Genomic DNA, 19,775 nt, shown 5'->3' with positions numbered 1-19,775 from the left:
AGTAGAGTAAACATTATACCTGCGCCCAAGTCTAATTTGGCCGGGAAAAGCTCCCATTTTGCTCAAACCCGCCGGAACCCTAGAAAATGGTGGTTGTCGATTCATCGTCTCCGAAGATCCACCGCCCCAACCACTGGTTGGGTCTTATTCGTGGGTCCAAGGGAAGGTTAACTGTGGTGGTAATCGAAGGAAATGGTTGTATGAATGGCGGATTCGCCGTCGTGCAACCATCGGGTTCCCAGTTTGATTTCTACGAATTGGAGCCCCAATTGACTCAGGTTTTTGGTAGAAATAGGAAAGTAGAGGTTGTGAACAAGTTCCCAGGTGAAAGCTCGATGAATTTCGCATGAAAAATTGCTAGAGGACCCTAGAATTTGGATTGGAGTCGTCGGGTCTACATGCGGGTCTTGGTCCGAAACGGGTCAAGGAGAAAGGGTTCTTGATCCCCTATGCTTCGTTCCATCTTTGGCCCTCTCTTCCAACCTCCCGATTGGCCATCTCCTCACATCCTTCTTCTGGTTAGTCACTCACTCCCTCTTCTTTCTGATTGGGCAGTAGCCCTTCTTTCTTCTCTTCTCCCGTTCCCCACTTCTTCTTTCTCTTCTTCTTCAACTTAAAAAAATAACCAAATGATAAATAAATATAAACATTATAAAAATATATAAATAATGGCTAAAACAAAAGTACTTCTCGAGTTTACCATTTCGTAAAACTTTAACCGTAACCCCAAATCCTCTTCTGTTTGTGCCTACGAGTCTGTAATGTTGAGTACTTCAGGAATACGCTAAAGGATTAATTCATACACCTCACTATACGTTGATCAACGAAAGTCAAAACCCCCGCCTCTACGGGCATTTTTGTAAAATCATGCTTTTAAAATTTGTAAAAACATAAAATTAGGGACGGATCGTCACAGCCAAGCATCTCTCTTTGGGCTGGTTTGATATTGATGTGCTTTGAAAAAAAAAAACTGATTATGTTGTGCTATGAAAATAAGCAGCCGTGAATTAAAGCAATAGAGTGTTTGGTAAACTTTTTTGTAAAAGTGCTTTTGGAAAAAAAAAAAAAAAAAAAAAACAATATTATAGTGTTTGGTAAACTTTTATGTAAAACAATTGTGACTGTGTGAAATGACCAAAAAGAGTATAATACTAGATGTGTCATTAATTTAATTTTCTTAACAAATAAAGGTGAATTACTAAATATACTTTATTTTTAAAAGAAAAATATTTATAAACTTTATCTTAAACATATATCCAACGTTTAACAAGAAATCATAATCCAACATTTATGCTGCTTCACGTTTTCAATTTTTTTCAAAGCTCTTTTTTGCTACTTCACATTTTCAGCTTTTTTCACCCAAAATTGTGAAAATAAGCTATTTTTAAATGTTTACCGAACACCTTTTTTAGCTCAGCTTTTTTTTTTTATACCCACTTTTTATAAAAGTACCTCATTACCAAATCAGTACTTTATCAGTTGGTAGAGAACATTTTTGTTTCATCTCTTATTCATGGTTAAGGTGACAAAGCATATCAGCATCAATGAAATGAAGACGATTTCCACGATATCCTTCTTTTTAACATTGTGGTTTCATGATCTAATACGACAATATCACGTGTAAGTTTATCTTCACATTGCACTGTATTTTGACGGTACACCGTAAACTACAATGTCCATCCTATGCAAATTCTCGAAATGAAATATCAATTTGGATTTAACAAACTCTTCAATCCCCCTTGTTCTTTTCAATTGATCAACATGTTAAATCCAAGAAAAAAAAAACAAAAAACCGGATGATAACTACAAAGTCGCTGCCGTGGAGAAGACTTTAATGGATTTGGATCCTCTCGGGATCTCTTCCTCGGGGATCCCGGGGATCAAGACACAAGGATCGTTCATCAAAGATTGTGCAGTCATAATTAAATGTTTTTTACGTAAAACGAGATTACTTTACTTTTAAAAATATAAAACAATTTAATTATGACCGTACGATCATTGATGAACGGTACTTGTACCTTGATCCCCGAGATCCCCAGGGAGGGGATCCGGAGAAGATCCAAATCCGACTTTAATATAACCTACTTGCATTATTCAGACCACACACAACGCACACACAGCAACTGTTCACCTTCTCATACTTTTCACCCTGCTCTGTTTCATCCTCCCACAAACACCAACCACACAGCGGATAAAACTAAGATCCATCACCCAAAACTCCAGATTTATATTTTCATCCCATCCTCAACCTCAAGATTCCCCCCACACAAAATTTAATTCAACTCCCAAAAAATTATCCAAATTCAGATTAGATACCAGCTTCTTTTTCTACTTTTATTTTTCTGGGTTTAATCTCAAAGCTTCCAAAATCTTTCCCGAATCCGAATTCTGATCATTTTCCCACTTGGGTGCTCACAAAAACCAGAATCCTGAACTGGGTTGCTCTTACTTTCACTCCAAGATATGAAATTCAGGAGCTTGGAGGAGTTCTGGGCCTTCTACATGAGCCAGCACTCAAAGCCATCGACGCGGCGCTGGCATTTTGCAGGAACCCTGGCTTCTCTCTCCTTCCTCCTCTACTCGCTGCTGTTCGATTGGCGGTTTCTGGTTTGTGTGCCTCTCTCTGGGTACGGACTCGCGTGGTACAGCCATTTTTTCGTGGAGGGGAATATTCCGGCGACATTCGGGCATCCGTTTTGGTCTCTGTTTTGCGACTACAAGATGTTTGCTTTGATGCTTTCTGGTAATATGGACAGAGAGATTAAGAGGCTCGGAAAGAGGCCTATCTAGCATCTCTTTTTGCGCTCTCGTTTTTTCCCAGAGAGCTCCGAAGTGATCTTCGCACTCTCATTTTCTATTATGTTTGTTCTAGTCTTCGGATAGAAATAAAATGCGAGTGCAAAAGAAGAAAACGAGAGCGTCACAATCACTACTGTATCATGTGATCGTATTCCATTCTGCATATTGGACCTGTATTTCTATTTTTGGTCTGTATTTCGAACATGTTTATTTACTTTTAAGCATTATTGAGATATAAATGGATTAGTTTTGTGGGATTATATAGCTTTGGCTTAAATCTTTGATAACTTTTTGCATCAAATTAGGAGTCTGTTCATATTTGGACCGAAGCTTATAGTACAATGTATTCTATCTTAGGAATGGAAAAATATTATATCTGAAACCATTCACTTTAGGGCATGTTTACTTACACGAAAACGGTATTAGTAGAATGAGAGTCATTCATATTCCGAATTACTCCGCTGTTTACAAAACCAAGGGGAACGAAGTGTAGCGCGGGCCTCACATATAATCAGGAGTCTGATTCCTGATTCTGAGGGAATCGAAATCTGGAGGGGGAGGTAGTATGAATAACAACTGCGAATAAAAACTGCCTTGCATATTAGCTACAAGGTGGTTCTACTCCGTCCGTTTTTAGTCTGGTAGTATGAATCCAACGGGAGTATGTATTTGGGGAGGACTTTCATGTCATGTCGTTGTGGCGTCTCGTGTCAATAATATAAAGATATGTGTAAATTTATGTTCACATGCTATTGTATCATTACTATAGAACGCCAGAGTAGCAGTGTATCTGTGTTATGTAAGTTGCTCTTGTAAATGAAACACGAGAGCAAACCCATTTATGGTAATTTAACTTAGGATGGCCAAAGTTATGAACTGATACAGCTAGGTATAGTAAAGACGGAAGGAATAAATTTGGGATCAACTAGTCATCCTAATTCTTTTCTTTTTTTCAAACAAGAAAATCCTAACCTAGAGACGAAACTGATACCGAGCAAACAGACAAACAAAAACTGATACTCATCAAAAGCAGATTCAACCCTATATGATCAAACCTGCTCTGATGCCAAGTTGAATATCAAAGTACGCGACGAACAAAATTACAAAATAATAAGAATATATTAAACAAAAAAGAATACCGCAACGGCTAATAATTTGATATGTTTTAGTAAACAGATAGAAAGTCGACGAGTCGAAATAATTTCAATACCAATTCTTTTCTAGTAAGCATGTCTAGTGATCCAAACTTGGAGAGGCCTACTGAAAGTATTAAGGGGTTGAATGAAAACTGAGATTGCCAATTTATAGAGATACATATAGAATCATCCTCTAAACAATTATCATTGAAAAACTTGGATTTGGTACTCGTTCCTTGACTCATATTCAACTATGTTACAAGTTCCGACATCTATCTTAGCTTGATCATAAAAAATAGAGCGCACATTGTTGTCATATCCGCCACGGTTTCTGGACTTTTTCGGGTGAGAATGGCCGTCACAATTCGTGAGCCTTAGCATCTTTGTATTGATAAAGGTTGAACGTTTAGTCGGTGTTTCGCGAAAATGATGGCAAAGGCACAGCTTCTTGTGGACGAAGGATTACAAGCACGCCAAACATTCCAAGCATTGGTAGGACAAGCAGCCACTTGAGGAGTCTATAGTAATACATGTGGAATGTGAGGGAGAAATCGTCTGAAAAGTAGAGTCCGTTCTTGTCAACCATCTCCACCAAAACAGTACCCGTAGTCCTTACACCAACTGTCGGAAGCTTCATACGATGCTTTCCAGGACGATTGAAGGTCTCGTTTATTCTTATCCTTCTCTCTCCTTGGTAATTACCTGGCACTAACAGCGTTGCCTGCATAGTTCAAAAAATATATATATTGACTGAGTTTTGTATATTAGACTCACAAGCTACTTGCGTGTGTATACAAGAAACAGAGGGAGAGAGGGCCATGTAGTTGACTTTGGCCAAAATAATCGGAAGGAATGAGCAACTTACTGTCACATTATATGGTGCTTGCAACCCAGATGGGTATCTATAGCTATCTATAATCTCAATCTCCACCCAAAAGTTCTTGCCCTCTTCATCACGGAAAGCTCTTGATGAATGCGAAACAAAGATACCTTCACGGTTATACCTATTTGCAACATGGTTTCTCCCTTGATTTGGTGATCTCCATGCCTGCGAAAGGATACACAACAAAGAAGATTAAAAACAAAATATTATCACCCAACAAAAAGCAAAAAATAAAAACTGAAGACAACAGAAGAAACTATCAACAGATCAAGCTTGAGATCTATCATGCCTTGAGGGGATGCTGCGAAGCAGGAGTCGAGAAGCAAAAGACATTGCCATTCATGGTTGAAACAATAAGATCAAGATCATCCCCACCATCAACATTGTCTGCTAAGACCATGCTATATCTGTCATGCAGGGATTAATGTTTCAGGTAAACCATGGAAAGGGGGAGAACTAATTAAAGATGTAGGGACATTGAAGAATTTAAAAACATCTTACGAGGTTTCACCAATATCGACCACATCGGCGCATGATGTTGGTCCATCAATTACATACAGGTAACCATCAAACGAAGTTGTAACAAGGCTAAGTCCCTTCTTTTTATCTCCTTTTTTACTTAAATCAACTAGAAGAACTTGATTCATAACTCTCCCGTGAGTTCTATATGGATAAGGACGAACAATTGACCCATCTTTGCCACTAAGAACGTATATGTTCCCGGATAACGTTGGAACCACAACATCAGTATGGCCGTCCCCATCAACATCACCAATAGTAGGACCCTGAGGAACAAAACTCTGCATCAGATTCGCTAGGAATTATACAAGCCAAGTTGAAATTTACCGGGTTCTTGAAGAATGACAAGCAAAAATTTGTGCATGCAAGTTTAAAATTGCTAATCTCTCCAGAAAATGGTAGACTAATCTCACCAGGTCCAGAGCAGAAAAAGAAATCAGTAAACGACTGAACCAACTATTGTACTAGTACACAACTTAATATCAAATCAAACATTTAACGTACCTGGGGAACTAGACTCTTAAGATGCCTTTCCCAAATTTCTACTCCTTTAGTAGTCCATGCAGCAACATTTCCATGAGCATCAGCGGTCACTAGTTCAATTTTTCCATCATCATTGATATCAGCAGCAACAACAGCTCCTTGAATTTCAGCCATTTCAAGAGGAAATTTTTCCCTGATCTTGCCTGAACAAAAGAAACCATTCAATTTCCATATCACTAAACAGAATGCATTCTATGTAACATCAAAGATGATTCAGCGTCTTGTATGCCAGGGAACTTAAAGCAACTCATGCACTCTGAGGTAAAAATGTCAGCAAACGTAGCAATGAGAGCAAGAAAAATTAATTCACCATGATGGTCCAAGACATAGAACAAGCCAAAGGAAGTTCCAACAAGAATGTCCAGATTCCCATCACCATCCAAATCCACCACAGTTGGAGAAGAATATATATGAGCATGGAACTTCTCAGTCTCTGTACTCAGATCTAGTTCCGCAGTCCACTTAACTTGCTTTGTGTCGAGATTAAAAACAACTACTGAGCCAGCAACATATTTTGTAAGATCAATGTCACCCAGTTCCTTCCGATGATCTTCATTGGACTCGTAATACCTGCGAACGTACAAGGTAGGAATTTACTTTCAAGCCATTAATTACTAAGCAAACTCCAACACACAGTTCACATGGTTCACATTTCAATCTTGGATGATGCTGCACAACAAATGATAAAGAAAATGCACCAAATTGATTTTGCGGGAAGTGTAACTTAAAGGGTTATTACAATTTATTGTATGGATGAAGGAAGAAACCAAGAGCACAGTAAATTTCTAGATCAAACAGAATCTACCTACAACTTAAAATAATCCTTCTATTTCATTTACATCATATCTACTGATCTCGTGAGTGTCTCCTGGTCAACACAAATAGTGCTATAGTTTTGAGATCATTGGCGGCCATACCAGGTCATTACAACTACTCCAAATGCAGATATAACTCCTACAGTCCAGATTGTATACTGCTTGCAGTATTTACATGAAATATATACATATGGTACTTATTTGTCAAACTTACAGAAATAAGTTAAAAGATATGCTTGCTTTGATAAATCCTATAGTGTACACCATGCCTAGAAAATACTTGCTTTATCAGAGTCTAAACTGTATAAATCCTCTAAAATAAGAAGGTAGACACCTTCAATGGGAATTTAAAGTGAAACTTGATGTGATTTCATTCCACTCCAAAAATATTAATAAATAAGTGAAATTTGACACTATGGAAGAGAGCTCACTCGTGATCAAAGAAGTAAGATACAGCAACAACCATTTCTGATACTCCATCATTATCAATGTCCGCTATGACCTGACAGAAAAAAGAAATCATCAACCAAATATAACTTGCGTATGGCAAAGGAGTGAATAAGTATCATGCCTACATACATAAATCCATGTGCAGTGTGCCCATACATGTGTATAGAAGAAACATTAAAGTTAGAACTCACAGGAGTGCAGAGGATGTGTGCATCAACATTGACATAATCCTCCATTTTCTCGTGCTGCCCTTCAGCCCATTCCTCATCTCCCCACATTGATTCATCAACATAATCATCGTAGTCATAACTATACTCATCGGCAAGTTCCTCACTGTCACGGAACAACTCAAACGATGAATCAGCATCTGCTTCCAAGCTTCCCTCATTTTGTACAGTTGCAACAGGAACATCCTCCTTATTATTCTCTTTGGATCCAGAACCACCATCCTGTGATTCGCTTGAATTTTTATCTTCTAAAAGCCGTCTACCAGATCTAGTTCCATTCACTACATTAACAGTTTCCTCTGACACATTTTTTACAGCAGAATTGTCCGTGCCCGTAGGCAGCTTGATGACTGTTTCCACCTGACTTGAATTTGTTTCCCCTTTATTCTCTGGATTTGATGCATTTACCATGCCAAGGTTGCTCTCTTTTGAAATAGTTGTTGAATTGTTTAAATCAGGAGTTGAAATAGTAGCTGAAGTGTTGGAATCGGGAGTTGAAATAGAAGCAGAATTGTTTAACTTAGCTGTACTTCCATTTGTTTCTACAAAAATAACCAACAGTTGCAAACATGATTAATTCCCGTTAAACTTAAAAGGAATACTTTCACAATCATATAACGTCAGAACTGTGTCAGGTGACTCAGCATGCTCTTCCTAAAGGTCTACTAAAGTGGATTATATGAATAAGGACACTCAAAAACAATAGCAGTAGCAAGAAAAACTACTTTAACGTGTAAATGGCTTACGATGAGCTGATTCCATAGCCTCCATGACAAGAGAATCATCATGGACATCTGGATGAGTCCGATCCACGGGATCCGAATGCAAACCCCCATACCAGTTCTTTTTAACTTTCCTACGAGGTACTACAAGTTTATCTACCATCATGTAACCTGAGACCCTAAAAGAACACAAAAACTTTTATGAGCTTGTGGATGCTGATATAGGATTGCAGACAAGAAAACAAATTGTAAAATATTTAGTAACATCACACGGGCAATGTAACTGAATTACCTGAAAAATAAAACTTCCCCATTGTAGGTTGCCAAAGTTATTTCTCTCACACCATCCTTGTCAATATCATACAGGAGAGGACTAGCATGTACCGTTGACTGGTGGAATGCAGGCCAACCTGATGAATCATCAAGCAGGTACTTAGAAAATCACTTCAAGAAAATTCAAGACAGCTTAATGTAATGAAAGAAATGAAATTGGGTCATACCTGGATGTTTGTCTCCATCAGCACCTTCAAGAACTTCAAGATAGTGAACGAAAGAAGGAACCACGATCTCAAGCTTTCCATCACTGTAATAAGCGAAAACGAATACCCGAAAAAAAGGCCCCAAAAATCAATGCTGGACACAAACTTGATCTCTTGGTAATCTCAAAATGCACAAGTAAATACACAGAATTTCCATCCAAAGCACAATCTTTTTCGTACCTATTGATATCGGCGATCAAGGGTGTAGCATATATACTGGAACTAACTTCCGTTTGCCATCGGAGCTCCAATTTCGCGGGGCACCGCGAATTCAACAAGGCATCCTCATCTCTAACCAAACGCACACATCCAACAACAGAAACCCATTAATCAAATGCAAAAACTCCGAACAGAATTAAGTAAACATTTACACAAATCCCAGCGATTATACACTAATCAAGGCAAATAAGACGGATTAAGAAAAACGAATATGCATACATGTTCGGATATCCAAGGGCGTCGTCGCTGGCCTCTCGTTCTCGGAACTTATTCTTCGCCGGCTCCTCGCCATGAACGAAGCTCGAACCGGCGCAGAGAATTAGACAGATCAGAAAAGCCCTAATCGCTGCGGATTCCATATGATCCGGTTTGCTTCAATCGGATTGGGGAAGAAATTGCGGGGTAGAAGATAAACCCCAGCTAGGGTTCTAAAAACGTCTCGGCGGTGTGGATTTAGGACATGGATGGCTGCGCGGAGTCAACAGTCGAGGACTGCGATTGGAAATGCCACTCGGGTTTGAGAAAATTACGATTACGTGCGAGAAGTGTGAAGGGAGCTGTTTTATAACTTAGCAGAAGATGAATTGAACGCCGATGATGTTTGAGGATTCTGGGTCCGGTGACCGGTGTGTGGGTATCACGCGCGAAATGAGACGTCTACGGAGTGAGACAGTTAATCGTGATCCTTGGAGACTACCAGTGTGGCAGTGTCTGCTCTCTGCTGCCTCTGGTCATTGAAGGGACCTGCATCCCAATCCAACTTAACTAGGACTCGTGCTTGAGAGCTCTTTGGCAAGTGCTTTTATACGATTAAAATAGTTTTTTAGAATTTAAAAATATTTTTTTTTAAAAACGCTTTAAATTGTTTAAAAGCATTTGTCGAACAAGTAATTTAAAAGCACTTGTCAAGCGGGCCTTAATATTTTGCTACCAGAACGTTTGATAACCATTTCGTTTTTAATTTTTAGTTTTAAAACCAGTTTTGTAATTACATTTTCAATTTCAAAAAAGAGTGAATTATAAGAAAAATTGAAAACAAAATGGTTCTCAAAAAGTCTTTAGGATGATGGTTCGGGCAATGAAATTACACTAGAAAGTGAGCCGAAATAAAATGATGTTGTGCCACGTTATTTACTAAGAAAAATAATTTCCGCACCATTCTGACCTTATACGCTCTTTTGCTCAATCTTGTTCGTTGATTTCCTTTTTATTCAACACATTAGCACTAGGGCATAAAACTAAAATCACACGAGCTTAAAATGCCTCCAGAGTAGTGAAGTCTTGTACGCCAAACAACGCTAGGAGAACCGAAAGGTCACCAAGGAGCCCACAACAATAAGCATGCAGTTTACGGACTTGATCACATTGAACTAGGAGATGCATCATCTCTAAAACAATAATTAGCAAAAAAAATCTCTCAAGTAATCATATGAAGCCCGATGCTAATAGACGGTGACGAATTGCGCATCTACGGACAGACGACTGCCAAATCTACGGTTAAGAGGACAAGTAGGCAGCATGTCTCAAACAAATACAACGTGGAAAACACAGAAAGTAAACCAGGATTTGGGGAGAAAAGGGTGTTTACCTGTTCCCAAAGTTGTCTATTCACATGAAAAGGGTAAGGCAAAACCTAAAAAATGCCTACCTTTTTAAACAAGTTAACAACATAATTCATCATAATATACAGATCTGACTCTAACCCTACTCCTCTTCATCTGACCTACCATCAGAACCAAATAAATGTGACAGTAATCCCGGGGACTATCTGGCGGCGTATCAAACTGGACCAAACAACTCACCAGCACAGCACTCAGTACGAATTATAGCCAGGATTAGGAAGTTACACAGTAAATATGTGATTCATCAGCTGATACGCCCAAATTATACCCAGCTTCGAGCAAAGAGAACTCTGAACGACTTGCCAAGCAGGTGTCTCTGGGCACTACTATCAGCAAACCTCTGCAAGAAAACCCGGTGATGATAAAACCTCCGCAAGTCACCTCCTTCGTGCTGCATTTGCATGCTGCTGGGCTGCTTTGCTATCATTCCGTATCCTATCAGCATACATAGGCAGACGAATGATCTCATAGATCTCATTCAACAAGATGTCCTGCGTGATATTGTCTTTTATGCTTCGCATGACCTGTTTTTCAAGTCAGCAATCAATGAGCCCAAAGTGGGATTAAACAAAAAAATACTAATTTATTTAAAATATGTGGAGAAGGACCTTCTTGTAGGTATTGATATCATTTGGAGTTGATTTGTCAGTCCTGATGCGCATAAGGACCCATTCTTGTTCTTCACCATCCCAAGAACACTCGATTATTTTTCCGGAATAAGATGAGGGGTCTTCGCCATCTGCTACATAGGAATACAATAAAAATAAAAAAAATAAAAGCATTTAGGTTAAACGCAACAGGATCATACCAAATCACACCCAGCGAAACATAATACTAGATGTTAGTGCAAATTAGATTGTGGAAGATGATATGATGAAGTAACCATTATTTTATCTAGGTTTCCCAGAACACTTCAAGCAATAAAGGGAAGCTATAAAAACAACAAAAGTTCTCATCCATCAATTTCTAACATTCCCTTTTTTGGGATCAATCCACATGTGTATGCATGCAAGTCCTTCACAGGTTTAAACAAAAAGAAACAAAATAAATGTTCTTATAAAGTTGGGGCCTATTGAGACTGCTTCAGGAAGGGCAAAAAGTGCTTTCTGAAAACCACAATACTTCTATATATATTTGACAAAAAATAAAACTTCAAAAATGCTTATGGGTCATAGAAATGCTTTCTGGAGAAGCACCTGCCAGGTTCTTCTTCAGGAAGCACCCCAATGCAAAACTTCGGCTGTACCAACAATGATAAAAACAGAGTCACGTTTTAAACAGAAAAATCTAAAGATATTCATGTCGACCTTTAAACGCAACTCTATTTCCATCCATTAGTTTCTTCTTTCCACGTTCAAACAGATAAAGATGCTGCCGATCATCACTGGTTACCTGTCCACACAAGCAACTTCATATGAGAAAACAAGCACGGAACAAATTTAAGGTAGATATGGAAGGGAAATGAGAGATTCAGAAAACAATAGCTTAAGTGACACAATAGAGTTTTTATAACAAAAATAACTACATAAAGTTCATAGCACAACCTCAAAGAGAAAATCAACCGAGTTCATATGAGAATATTTCCACTTTAGAAGTCCTGCATGTGTGCGGGGAACATATGGATCATCCCAACCCTAGCATATCAAAAATATACATTATTATTCTATGCAAACAAATCAGAGAGAGGACTGCTAATTTAGAACCAATAATAGGACCTGACATGGCAATAAACAAATTCTATTGCCAGCTAACCAAGTAATTTGATACCAATAAAAAAGTTCAAATGATATTTTATAGAACTACCTGAAAGATAAGACCATCAGCATCATGTGAAAGCCTTGGAATAAATTCCTTCAAAAGCTTGTTTACTGTAGAGAGCAACCAAAAGTCCTTCCTCCTCACCTGATTGAACACACTGAGAAAATTAATCTCGGCAAAAAAGTAAACAGTGGAATGAAGTTCAATGCCAGAACACAGATCTTATTGATACATACCCTGAATGGTTCCAAGTCATATCTATAGTAAGGATTCCTACTTTGGTAAATATTGTGGCGCTCATGATTCCGGGGTTCAATGACTTCTTTCTCAAGCATCTTCCACCGTTCATAAAAAGGCCGCTGCAACAATTCTAAAAGATTAGATTGTATAATGGGTAGCTTAACATTACCGAAAAAAATTAGGGATAAAATTGTAACCAAATATGATAACAATTCTATAAAAAATCAAAGGCAAGTGATAACCTATGCACTCATATGGTTTGATTAGGCCAACATAATATACTAACGCAATTTACAACCTTGACACACCATCACAATGCATATATTGAAGTTGGATCCAACTGTTATTTTACAATTTAAGACAATATAATCTTGCAGATACCACAAATTATGATTATATGGGTGTCATAAAATCACAGTGCAGATACCTCTTCAAGTTGATTGTACCATACCTAACAAAACAAGAAGCCTACAAACAGTTTTGTGCACATTCCCAATACTCAAAATCTAGGTCTCCCTTTATTTCTGAAAATTCACTCCCTATGTTCGGTTTACAGTGTGTTACCAGTCACCAAATGACTTACATTGGCTTGCACAAAAATCTAGCCCAAGTTTGAAAAATGAATTAAATGATATAGTTGTTATACCTTGTGATTATAAATACAATATCTTAAATTCTGAAGTTTGTGCAACATAATTTAAGGGGTAGATCACCCAACAAGGGACAGATAAAGGGCAAACCCACCTCTATGATAGGAACGTGGTTGATTGCCATCATATCATAGATCAGGTATCTTCTCTCCTGCTTCTTTGAATCAGGCACGGTATCAATTACCATCTCCCCATCCAATAACGTGTAGTGGTGAGTCTTCTCGGCTAAACCCTTAAAGACAAAAAAAGAAAAATAAATAAACAGAGAGAAACAAGGTCACTCCAAGTTGTCAAGGATGCGCTACATGAAATCTTCCTGATATCATTAACCTTCCAAAAGTAAGTGCATACATACATCATTTGTGTGTTTGCAGGGAAACCTCATTTGGACCCTTCTAAAATTAAAATTTCTATCAACCAAGTAACACCCATCCATGGTTATTAACATCATATATCGTGTTCCATCAGCCTTCCATGTAGCATAATAATAACGTTGCCTCAACAGCTGTAAGTTGTCCCTGCATGAATGAGAAGGAAGTCCATTCAGATGACAATATCAAGATGAAGAAGTATGCAACATGTATAAAGCAGTATATGAGAATAGAGCAAATATGTGATATGCAGTACACGAGGAGTCTTTACAGATGCACAAGTAACTTGTCATCTACCAGCCAACAATTATTAAGAAACCAAGCACGTTACACCACCAAAGGTCTAATAAGATGCAATCAAATTTCATGCCACACTGGGTCTCTTTTAAAACTAACACATTATTACGGGACATGATAGTGAAAAAATAACCAGACAAAGCTAAGCTTCAACAGTGCTCTAAATATATCTTTCTTAAGCAGAAAACAAACACAAACTGTGCTTACATACAAAAGTTCAAATATCAATTCGAGAAGCATCCACCAATATCAATAGATTCATTGTCGATAATGCCAACGACTTTGAGTTACCATTTCAGTTATCATTCCAAATGAAAAATTGTGTGATGAATGCCCACCAAACTTTTCTTTCAGATCAAATGTTCCCACTTGCTAAATTACACAGCAAAAAACATGTTAACAAATGAGAGTTCATTTCAAGATATTGTTCGCCAAGTTATGTTGAAATTTTACAGCTTATTGCATATATCAATACTGAGTCAAACAAAGTTACAATTGGTAAATATGATGAAATTTTATATGCTCAAACTATTAGAAAAAAAATGCAACCCAAACCAAAACAAGGAACAAGGAGCACCTGTCAAGAGAAACTGGGTGCGACCCCGGGAATTGTGAATTTCCTCTAGGCTGAAATGAAAGAAAATAAAAAAGTAAGATGTTATGCAAGTAGGAAATAAACTAAAATATGTGACTGAAAATCAAAACAGGCTAACTCAAGATCTCAGGTATCTGTGGATTTAGAAGCAAAAGCCAAAAACCATCAAGAATATAGGTCTCAACATGTCTACCCCAACATTAACCAGCTTAAGAGTTTGATAGCAGAACTGCCGCATTGCCTCCTGCTGGTCCCAAGGTATCTCATCGCCCAAGATATCATCATTTGTCATTACTCCACTTGTATCCAGACTCTCCTGAAATGGCAGAGGTATGTCAAACTACAGTGAGGACAACATAAAAAAAACAGGCATGTATGAAGATACAGAAGCAAAAGGTCATTTGTTTCAGTTACATGATCAAAACAGAAATACGAGGTGGATTACAAATAATGAAACAACATTACAAAAAGTTTCTTGAGCAAAAAAATTACTCCTCCATCAATGCCATGCAAAAAAAATCAAAAGACCACTTGTCCTTTGCTAGACTGTTCTATCTTCGAGTCATTCATTTGGCAAAGAAATACATATCCAATTAAAACAGTTCCACTATAAAAATTATGCATACATTATTTACAGGAGCAGCAGGACCTCCATCATCGTCATCGTCGTCTGCAACTGCTTCGCCATTAAGATCAAATTCTGAAGTCTTCCATTCAGGAGTTGAGGGACAGACAACCATATCAGGCTTTTTTTCATGATAGAATGAGTATAAAGCATCAATATAGTCAGGTTTGTAGATTCCTGGAGGACGTGCATCCGCAAAAAATTTTATTGCCTGTGTAATACAATGCAGCATCAGAAAAATAATAAGAATAAGAAAATAAATTAAAAGCAGGCTGATTTACTCTACATTTAGACAGTTAAAATAAGCTCATAATTACCTGAGTGACAGAAATTGGTAATGAGCGCATTAGGTAGTGGATGATCATATACCCTGTGCGATTGTGCCCATGTGTACAATGCACAAGAATATATTTCTTCGAATGCTTTTGACGTGACAGGAACTGTATAACCTGAAATGAGAATAATTAATAAAGTATCATAACCAGAAATATTTTACGTACATACACCATATGAGTATATATGATATCTAGAATAAATAAATAAAATCTGTCTTCCTCATATTTAAATAGGCAAGCCACTGGCTAAAATGAACATATAACTTAAGAGGCAAGTGTCAAGTATGAAACAAACCTCATATACAAACTGATTTACGGAAAGGTTGTCTGGCACAGAATCCCGCCCCTTGCACGCAATCTACATTATCGAACAGGATTCCATAAATAATAAAATACAGGCAAAAGCACCAAGGAATACAAATTGTACAATAATCTAGTACTCACCTTGACATGCTTAATACCCTCTTTCTTCAAATCTGATGTTAGATAATAGCGAGAAGTATTCGTCAAATCAATCACCAAACCTAGCTGAAAATGAATGAAGATGATCTTAAAATCATTTCAACCGTTGAACAAGACAGAATGACTCTCATAGAGTTACTATTTAGTCCGTTGTCCAAAAAGAATTATACACATACAATAGCCAAGCTTTGACAGCCAGTGCATGTAACAAAAACTACGCTTCAGTTATCAAGAGAAATTTGTCTGAGTGTTCGTATGGTAGATATTAAATTTCAATCCAGAGAAATTAAAAAATAATAAAATAAGACTAGAAGAAAAAAGAGCATAATTTCAGCGGGCTTACTTTTCTTCCCAAAACTCTTTGCTGATGAATCACTTGTTTAAATGAGTATCTTTTACCAGGAGGAACACAATCATTGTAGGATTCACCAAGTGGCACCTTAGAAGGTATCATGCAATATATTTCTTGACCAGCTGCTGGGCAATCCAACCAACCTGCATTATGAAGAGAAATGTGACCAATGATGACAGAAGTTAAGCTCTAAGAAAATGGCAATTGAAGCTAAAAACTAAAACACATAACTCTTTAGATGCAAATTCAGGAAACAAACTAGGGTTCTTAAAACTAGTCAACTTCAAGATAATATAACAATTATAAAAACAAAAATAGTACCAAATATGCACACTCCTGAGTTGTATCAGTGCCACAGACAGAAACCTATTTCCCCAGATAAAGGTCTACAATCCCTTATCCATACTAGTATATAAAGGGAACACCAGTTTTTTAGAGCCACGGTCTTCAAGATGAAGAAAATTTTATTTATTCCAAAATTCAAATACATACTTCCCTTCCACATCATCCCAAAACTATGGAAGAACTAAATGATAGGGATAGCTAGGTAAGCAAACTATCAAACTCATCCAGAGGCAGTTAACCAATTACTTTAATTTCATCCTTATAAAAAATGTAACAGAACATGTAAATGGTAATAATTCAGTTAATGCTTAACATGGAATTGATCAAAATGCAGTTCTATAAATAACTCTACCAATAAATGCAACTTATGGAAATGAAAACGCATTAGCAAACCTAATAACATGCTACAAACAGCATACTTACCATTGGGAAGCCTAGATTTGTCATAAACTTTGGGGTTTTTTGTTTGATATGAATCGTATGCAGGGGGTTGAGAAACATGCACTGGTTTTTCATCTGGGCGTTCTCGTTTCAATCGCTTACGTCTTTCTTCACGCTCCTAATACAAGAAAAACACAAGATCAGCAGCCAGGCACTTAAAAATGTTGAGAACAACATATATACATATTATATAAAAGAAAATGAAAAGATTTCACGGCTAATCTTTGTGTATGTGAACCGGTGTGTATGTGCTCCCAGGTGTATGCATGGGGGACTCTCTGTGCACACACATGAGAGAGAGAGAGAGAGAGAGAGAGAGAGAGAGAGAGAGAGAGTTGTAATACTTCTGAAGGCATAATATTCCCCATATATGATATATTAATAAGCTAAGTGGACCAAAAAAAAAAAGAAAAAACCTGTTTGCCCCACAGCAAGGAAGAAGCAACTTATTAATTTCAAAAAATTCTAGATGCAGTTGAATATAGCAGCATAAAGTATTTTCTCTCTTCTGTTATTCTAAATTTCTAAATCCTCGTCTTTCCACCAAGTTTTTGGTTTCCATACAACCGTTTGCAGACAAAATAATATCCATCAATTCCAAAGGCCATGGAAGGATAGAAGCTTAAGCAGTAATGAATGCCCCAAACTACAATGGATCAAAACAATGCAAAATGCCCTGTAATGATTTCAATCTCATTGGAGATCCAGGACAAACGCGTATATGGCCAGACCAATAACTACACAAACAAAAGAAATGAGTTGATCCAGTTGCCACTAAACGAGCAGGAGATAGGGCATTTAAACGAGAAAGAAATAGTACCCGGCGTGCTATATCAGCTCCACTCTCTATGCGTTCTTCTGGTGCAATGTATTCTATATGATTCTCAAAAATATCTTCATCTTCTTCAGGTACTGGCGAGGCATTCAAGTCCATGACAGCAATCATTCATAATCCACTACACTACATTACCAACACACAATCTCAAATGGTCAGGGGGCTATCTCTCTCTCGATAACTTGTAAGAACTAAACAACCTTTCATTCAAACATTGCTTCAAACTGTCCGCTGCACAAATACGCACATTGTCAATAAATAATCCATTTATGCAACTAACAGCTAATAAGAAACATATAGTTTACAAACCGATACAACTACATCCACGTAGAACTTTAAGTGTATAAACCCAAAACACAAAAATGCAGACTACGGCCCAAAGACGGCATTTGCCTTGTATGGGAAAGCAGAGCTAAAGTGTAAAATGTAATGTACTCCTAATCAACTTAATCTAACTACAAATTAGCTTAAATTTGCTTCACCCAAAGCCCTAGCGAAATAAAACACCCTCCATTTTGTTCATCTCCCCTCCAATTTCTACCCGGCACCCAAATTAGCAACCCAAAACCACAAACCCTAAACCACAAATTTCCCATAAAATTTTCAAATCCCGAGACCCCAAGAGCTTCACAGTTTCAAAAACCCAAAACACAATCGAGAAGAGCTCAAACCTCACGAAACTCCAATCGGAAGCCAATTCACCGTCCCCGTAGCCGTAACAAATTAACACTTCCACGATCAGCGCAAACGCAGCGGCTTCCTCCGGAAGTCGAAAGACAACCCTAACGATTGTTTATCTTGCTCCTCGCAACTGGGAAGCTCTCTGCGAAACCCTAAGAGAGAGAAAGTCCGGGGTGCGTAGGTTTAGAGAGAGAAGTAAAAAAATTAAAGACGGTTTGTCATGAGAGAGAAGAACACGAACGGAGGAGAGAGAGAAAGAGGAACTATTCAGTCTGGAGAATCGAATAAACAATGCAGATAAAACCCTCCGGGACAACGATGAATTTATAACAAGCGTATGACTCTGAATTTAAAAAAGAAAAAAAATATTATATTATTTTTTACTATTTATATACGTGTGAAACTTGAAGAAAATGACCCAAGAGTAAATTATCAAAAACCGGATAATTACTTGTTTGACCATAAAAAAAAAAAAAGGAAAATTAGTTGTTGTGAAAATTACTTTTATGGGTTTTAGGGACGGCCACGTGAGAACAGGCACAAGCGGCCTGTGAGCAAAAGGAAAATGTGGTTACTGTGTCGGGTGTCCTGATTTTTTTAGTAGGTTTTCAATATCAATTTTACTTTGGTTTGCTAGTCACGTAATAAGTGAGATACTTATATGAGAATATATGTCGGGTAATGATGTGGAATCTCTCCGTGGCTAATGAATGGTAAAGTTATGCAAAAAGAAGTTTGGAACATAATTTGAGAAGTAATCAAATAAAAAATGATTGAAACAAGAAAAGTATTTTAAGAAAAATTTTAGTGTACGTACATCAAATGTGTGTCACATTATTTGGTGCACAAATTTAATGTGTGTAGCACCGCTCTTTAAATATAAAGAGAAAGAAAACTTGGTAAGTATATTGAAGCACTCATGTGGTTAGCCTAGGTTTTGAGTACATCGATATTTTTACATTAAAGGGATGGAGAGTTCGGCTATGCCACACAATGGGTAGCCTAATTTAGTATCAAATTCATCATCCACGAGATTCGAACCTAAGACATCTCACTTCCAAGTGAAGAGAAATACCACCGAACCATAGTACTGAGTGACTAACTTAGGTTTTAAGTACCTTTTCTTTTTCCAAATCAAAATAGTTTTTGGTGCTTAGTTAATAAAATTTGTAATGCATCCTTAAAACAATTAAGCCCATCAAACCATTTTAGGGTGCAACTCATTTGGGAACAAAAAAAGGTTGGAAACTTGTGAGCCATTTTCTTTTGAGAGCTACAAAACTACTTACTTGTCACTAGAAAAAAGAATTACAT

The 19,775-nt window shown here is 37.5% G+C and overlaps 3 protein-coding genes across 8 annotated transcripts; 1 reads left to right on the top strand and 2 right to left on the bottom strand.

Moving 5' to 3' along the window:
* Positions 1 to 2,084: 2,084 nt before the first annotated feature.
* On the top strand, positions 2,085 to 3,059 carry LOC137723599 (uncharacterized). Its single transcript, XM_068462796.2, has one exon. The coding sequence runs from the start codon at positions 2,464 to 2,466 to the stop codon at positions 2,788 to 2,790; it is 327 nt and encodes a 108-aa protein (XP_068318897.1). The 5' UTR covers positions 2,085 to 2,463; the 3' UTR covers positions 2,791 to 3,059.
* Positions 3,060 to 4,068: 1,009 nt separating this feature from the next.
* Positions 4,069 to 9,669, bottom strand: LOC137722373 (protein DEFECTIVE IN EXINE FORMATION 1). Its single transcript, XM_068461358.2, has 13 exons — positions 9,072 to 9,669; positions 8,814 to 8,924; positions 8,595 to 8,677; positions 8,387 to 8,504; positions 8,119 to 8,273; positions 7,337 to 7,914; positions 7,127 to 7,197; positions 6,191 to 6,450; positions 5,842 to 6,023; positions 5,320 to 5,603; positions 5,108 to 5,225; positions 4,801 to 4,983; positions 4,069 to 4,656 (listed from the first exon to the last, which is right to left on the bottom strand). Exons 1-13 carry the CDS (start codon positions 9,209 to 9,211, stop codon positions 4,342 to 4,344), a joined length of 2,598 nt encoding a protein of 865 aa, XP_068317459.1. The 5' UTR covers positions 9,212 to 9,669; the 3' UTR covers positions 4,069 to 4,341.
* A 748-nt stretch (positions 9,670 to 10,417) lies between these two features.
* LOC137722820 (uncharacterized) lies at positions 10,418 to 18,806 on the bottom strand. Of its 6 annotated transcripts, none has more exons than XR_011066798.2 (18): positions 18,452 to 18,760; positions 17,766 to 18,011; positions 16,928 to 17,063; positions 16,151 to 16,302; positions 15,790 to 15,873; positions 15,641 to 15,703; positions 15,328 to 15,459; positions 15,012 to 15,221; positions 14,579 to 14,701; positions 14,368 to 14,417; positions 13,478 to 13,640; positions 13,217 to 13,354; positions 12,469 to 12,591; positions 12,278 to 12,376; positions 12,019 to 12,108; positions 11,671 to 11,866; positions 11,083 to 11,213; positions 10,418 to 10,998 (listed from the first exon to the last, which is right to left on the bottom strand). XR_011066798.2 is itself a non-coding variant. In XM_068461915.2 (18 exons), exons 2-18 carry the CDS (start codon positions 17,889 to 17,891, stop codon positions 10,852 to 10,854), a joined length of 2,052 nt encoding a protein of 683 aa, XP_068318016.1. In that variant the 5' UTR covers positions 17,892 to 18,011; positions 18,452 to 18,806; the 3' UTR covers positions 10,418 to 10,851. The 6 variants fall into 6 exon arrangements, 4 of the variants coding, with proteins under 4 accessions (XP_068318016.1, XP_068318018.1, XP_088548837.1 ...); XR_015961726.1 differs by having other exon boundaries at positions 17,766 to 17,906; XM_068461915.2 differs by having other exon boundaries at positions 11,782 to 11,866; positions 18,452 to 18,806.
* Positions 18,807 to 19,775: the final 969 nt, after the last annotated feature.

This window comes from Pyrus communis, chromosome 4 (genome assembly GCF_041283825.1).
Source record: "Pyrus communis isolate YQ-2024b chromosome 4, ASM4128382v1, whole genome shotgun sequence".
In the NCBI taxonomy this organism is placed as follows: domain Eukaryota; kingdom Viridiplantae; phylum Streptophyta; class Magnoliopsida; order Rosales; family Rosaceae; genus Pyrus; species Pyrus communis.
The sequence above is the reverse complement of the archived record's forward strand: the minus strand, read 5'-3'. Positions and strand labels throughout refer to the sequence as shown.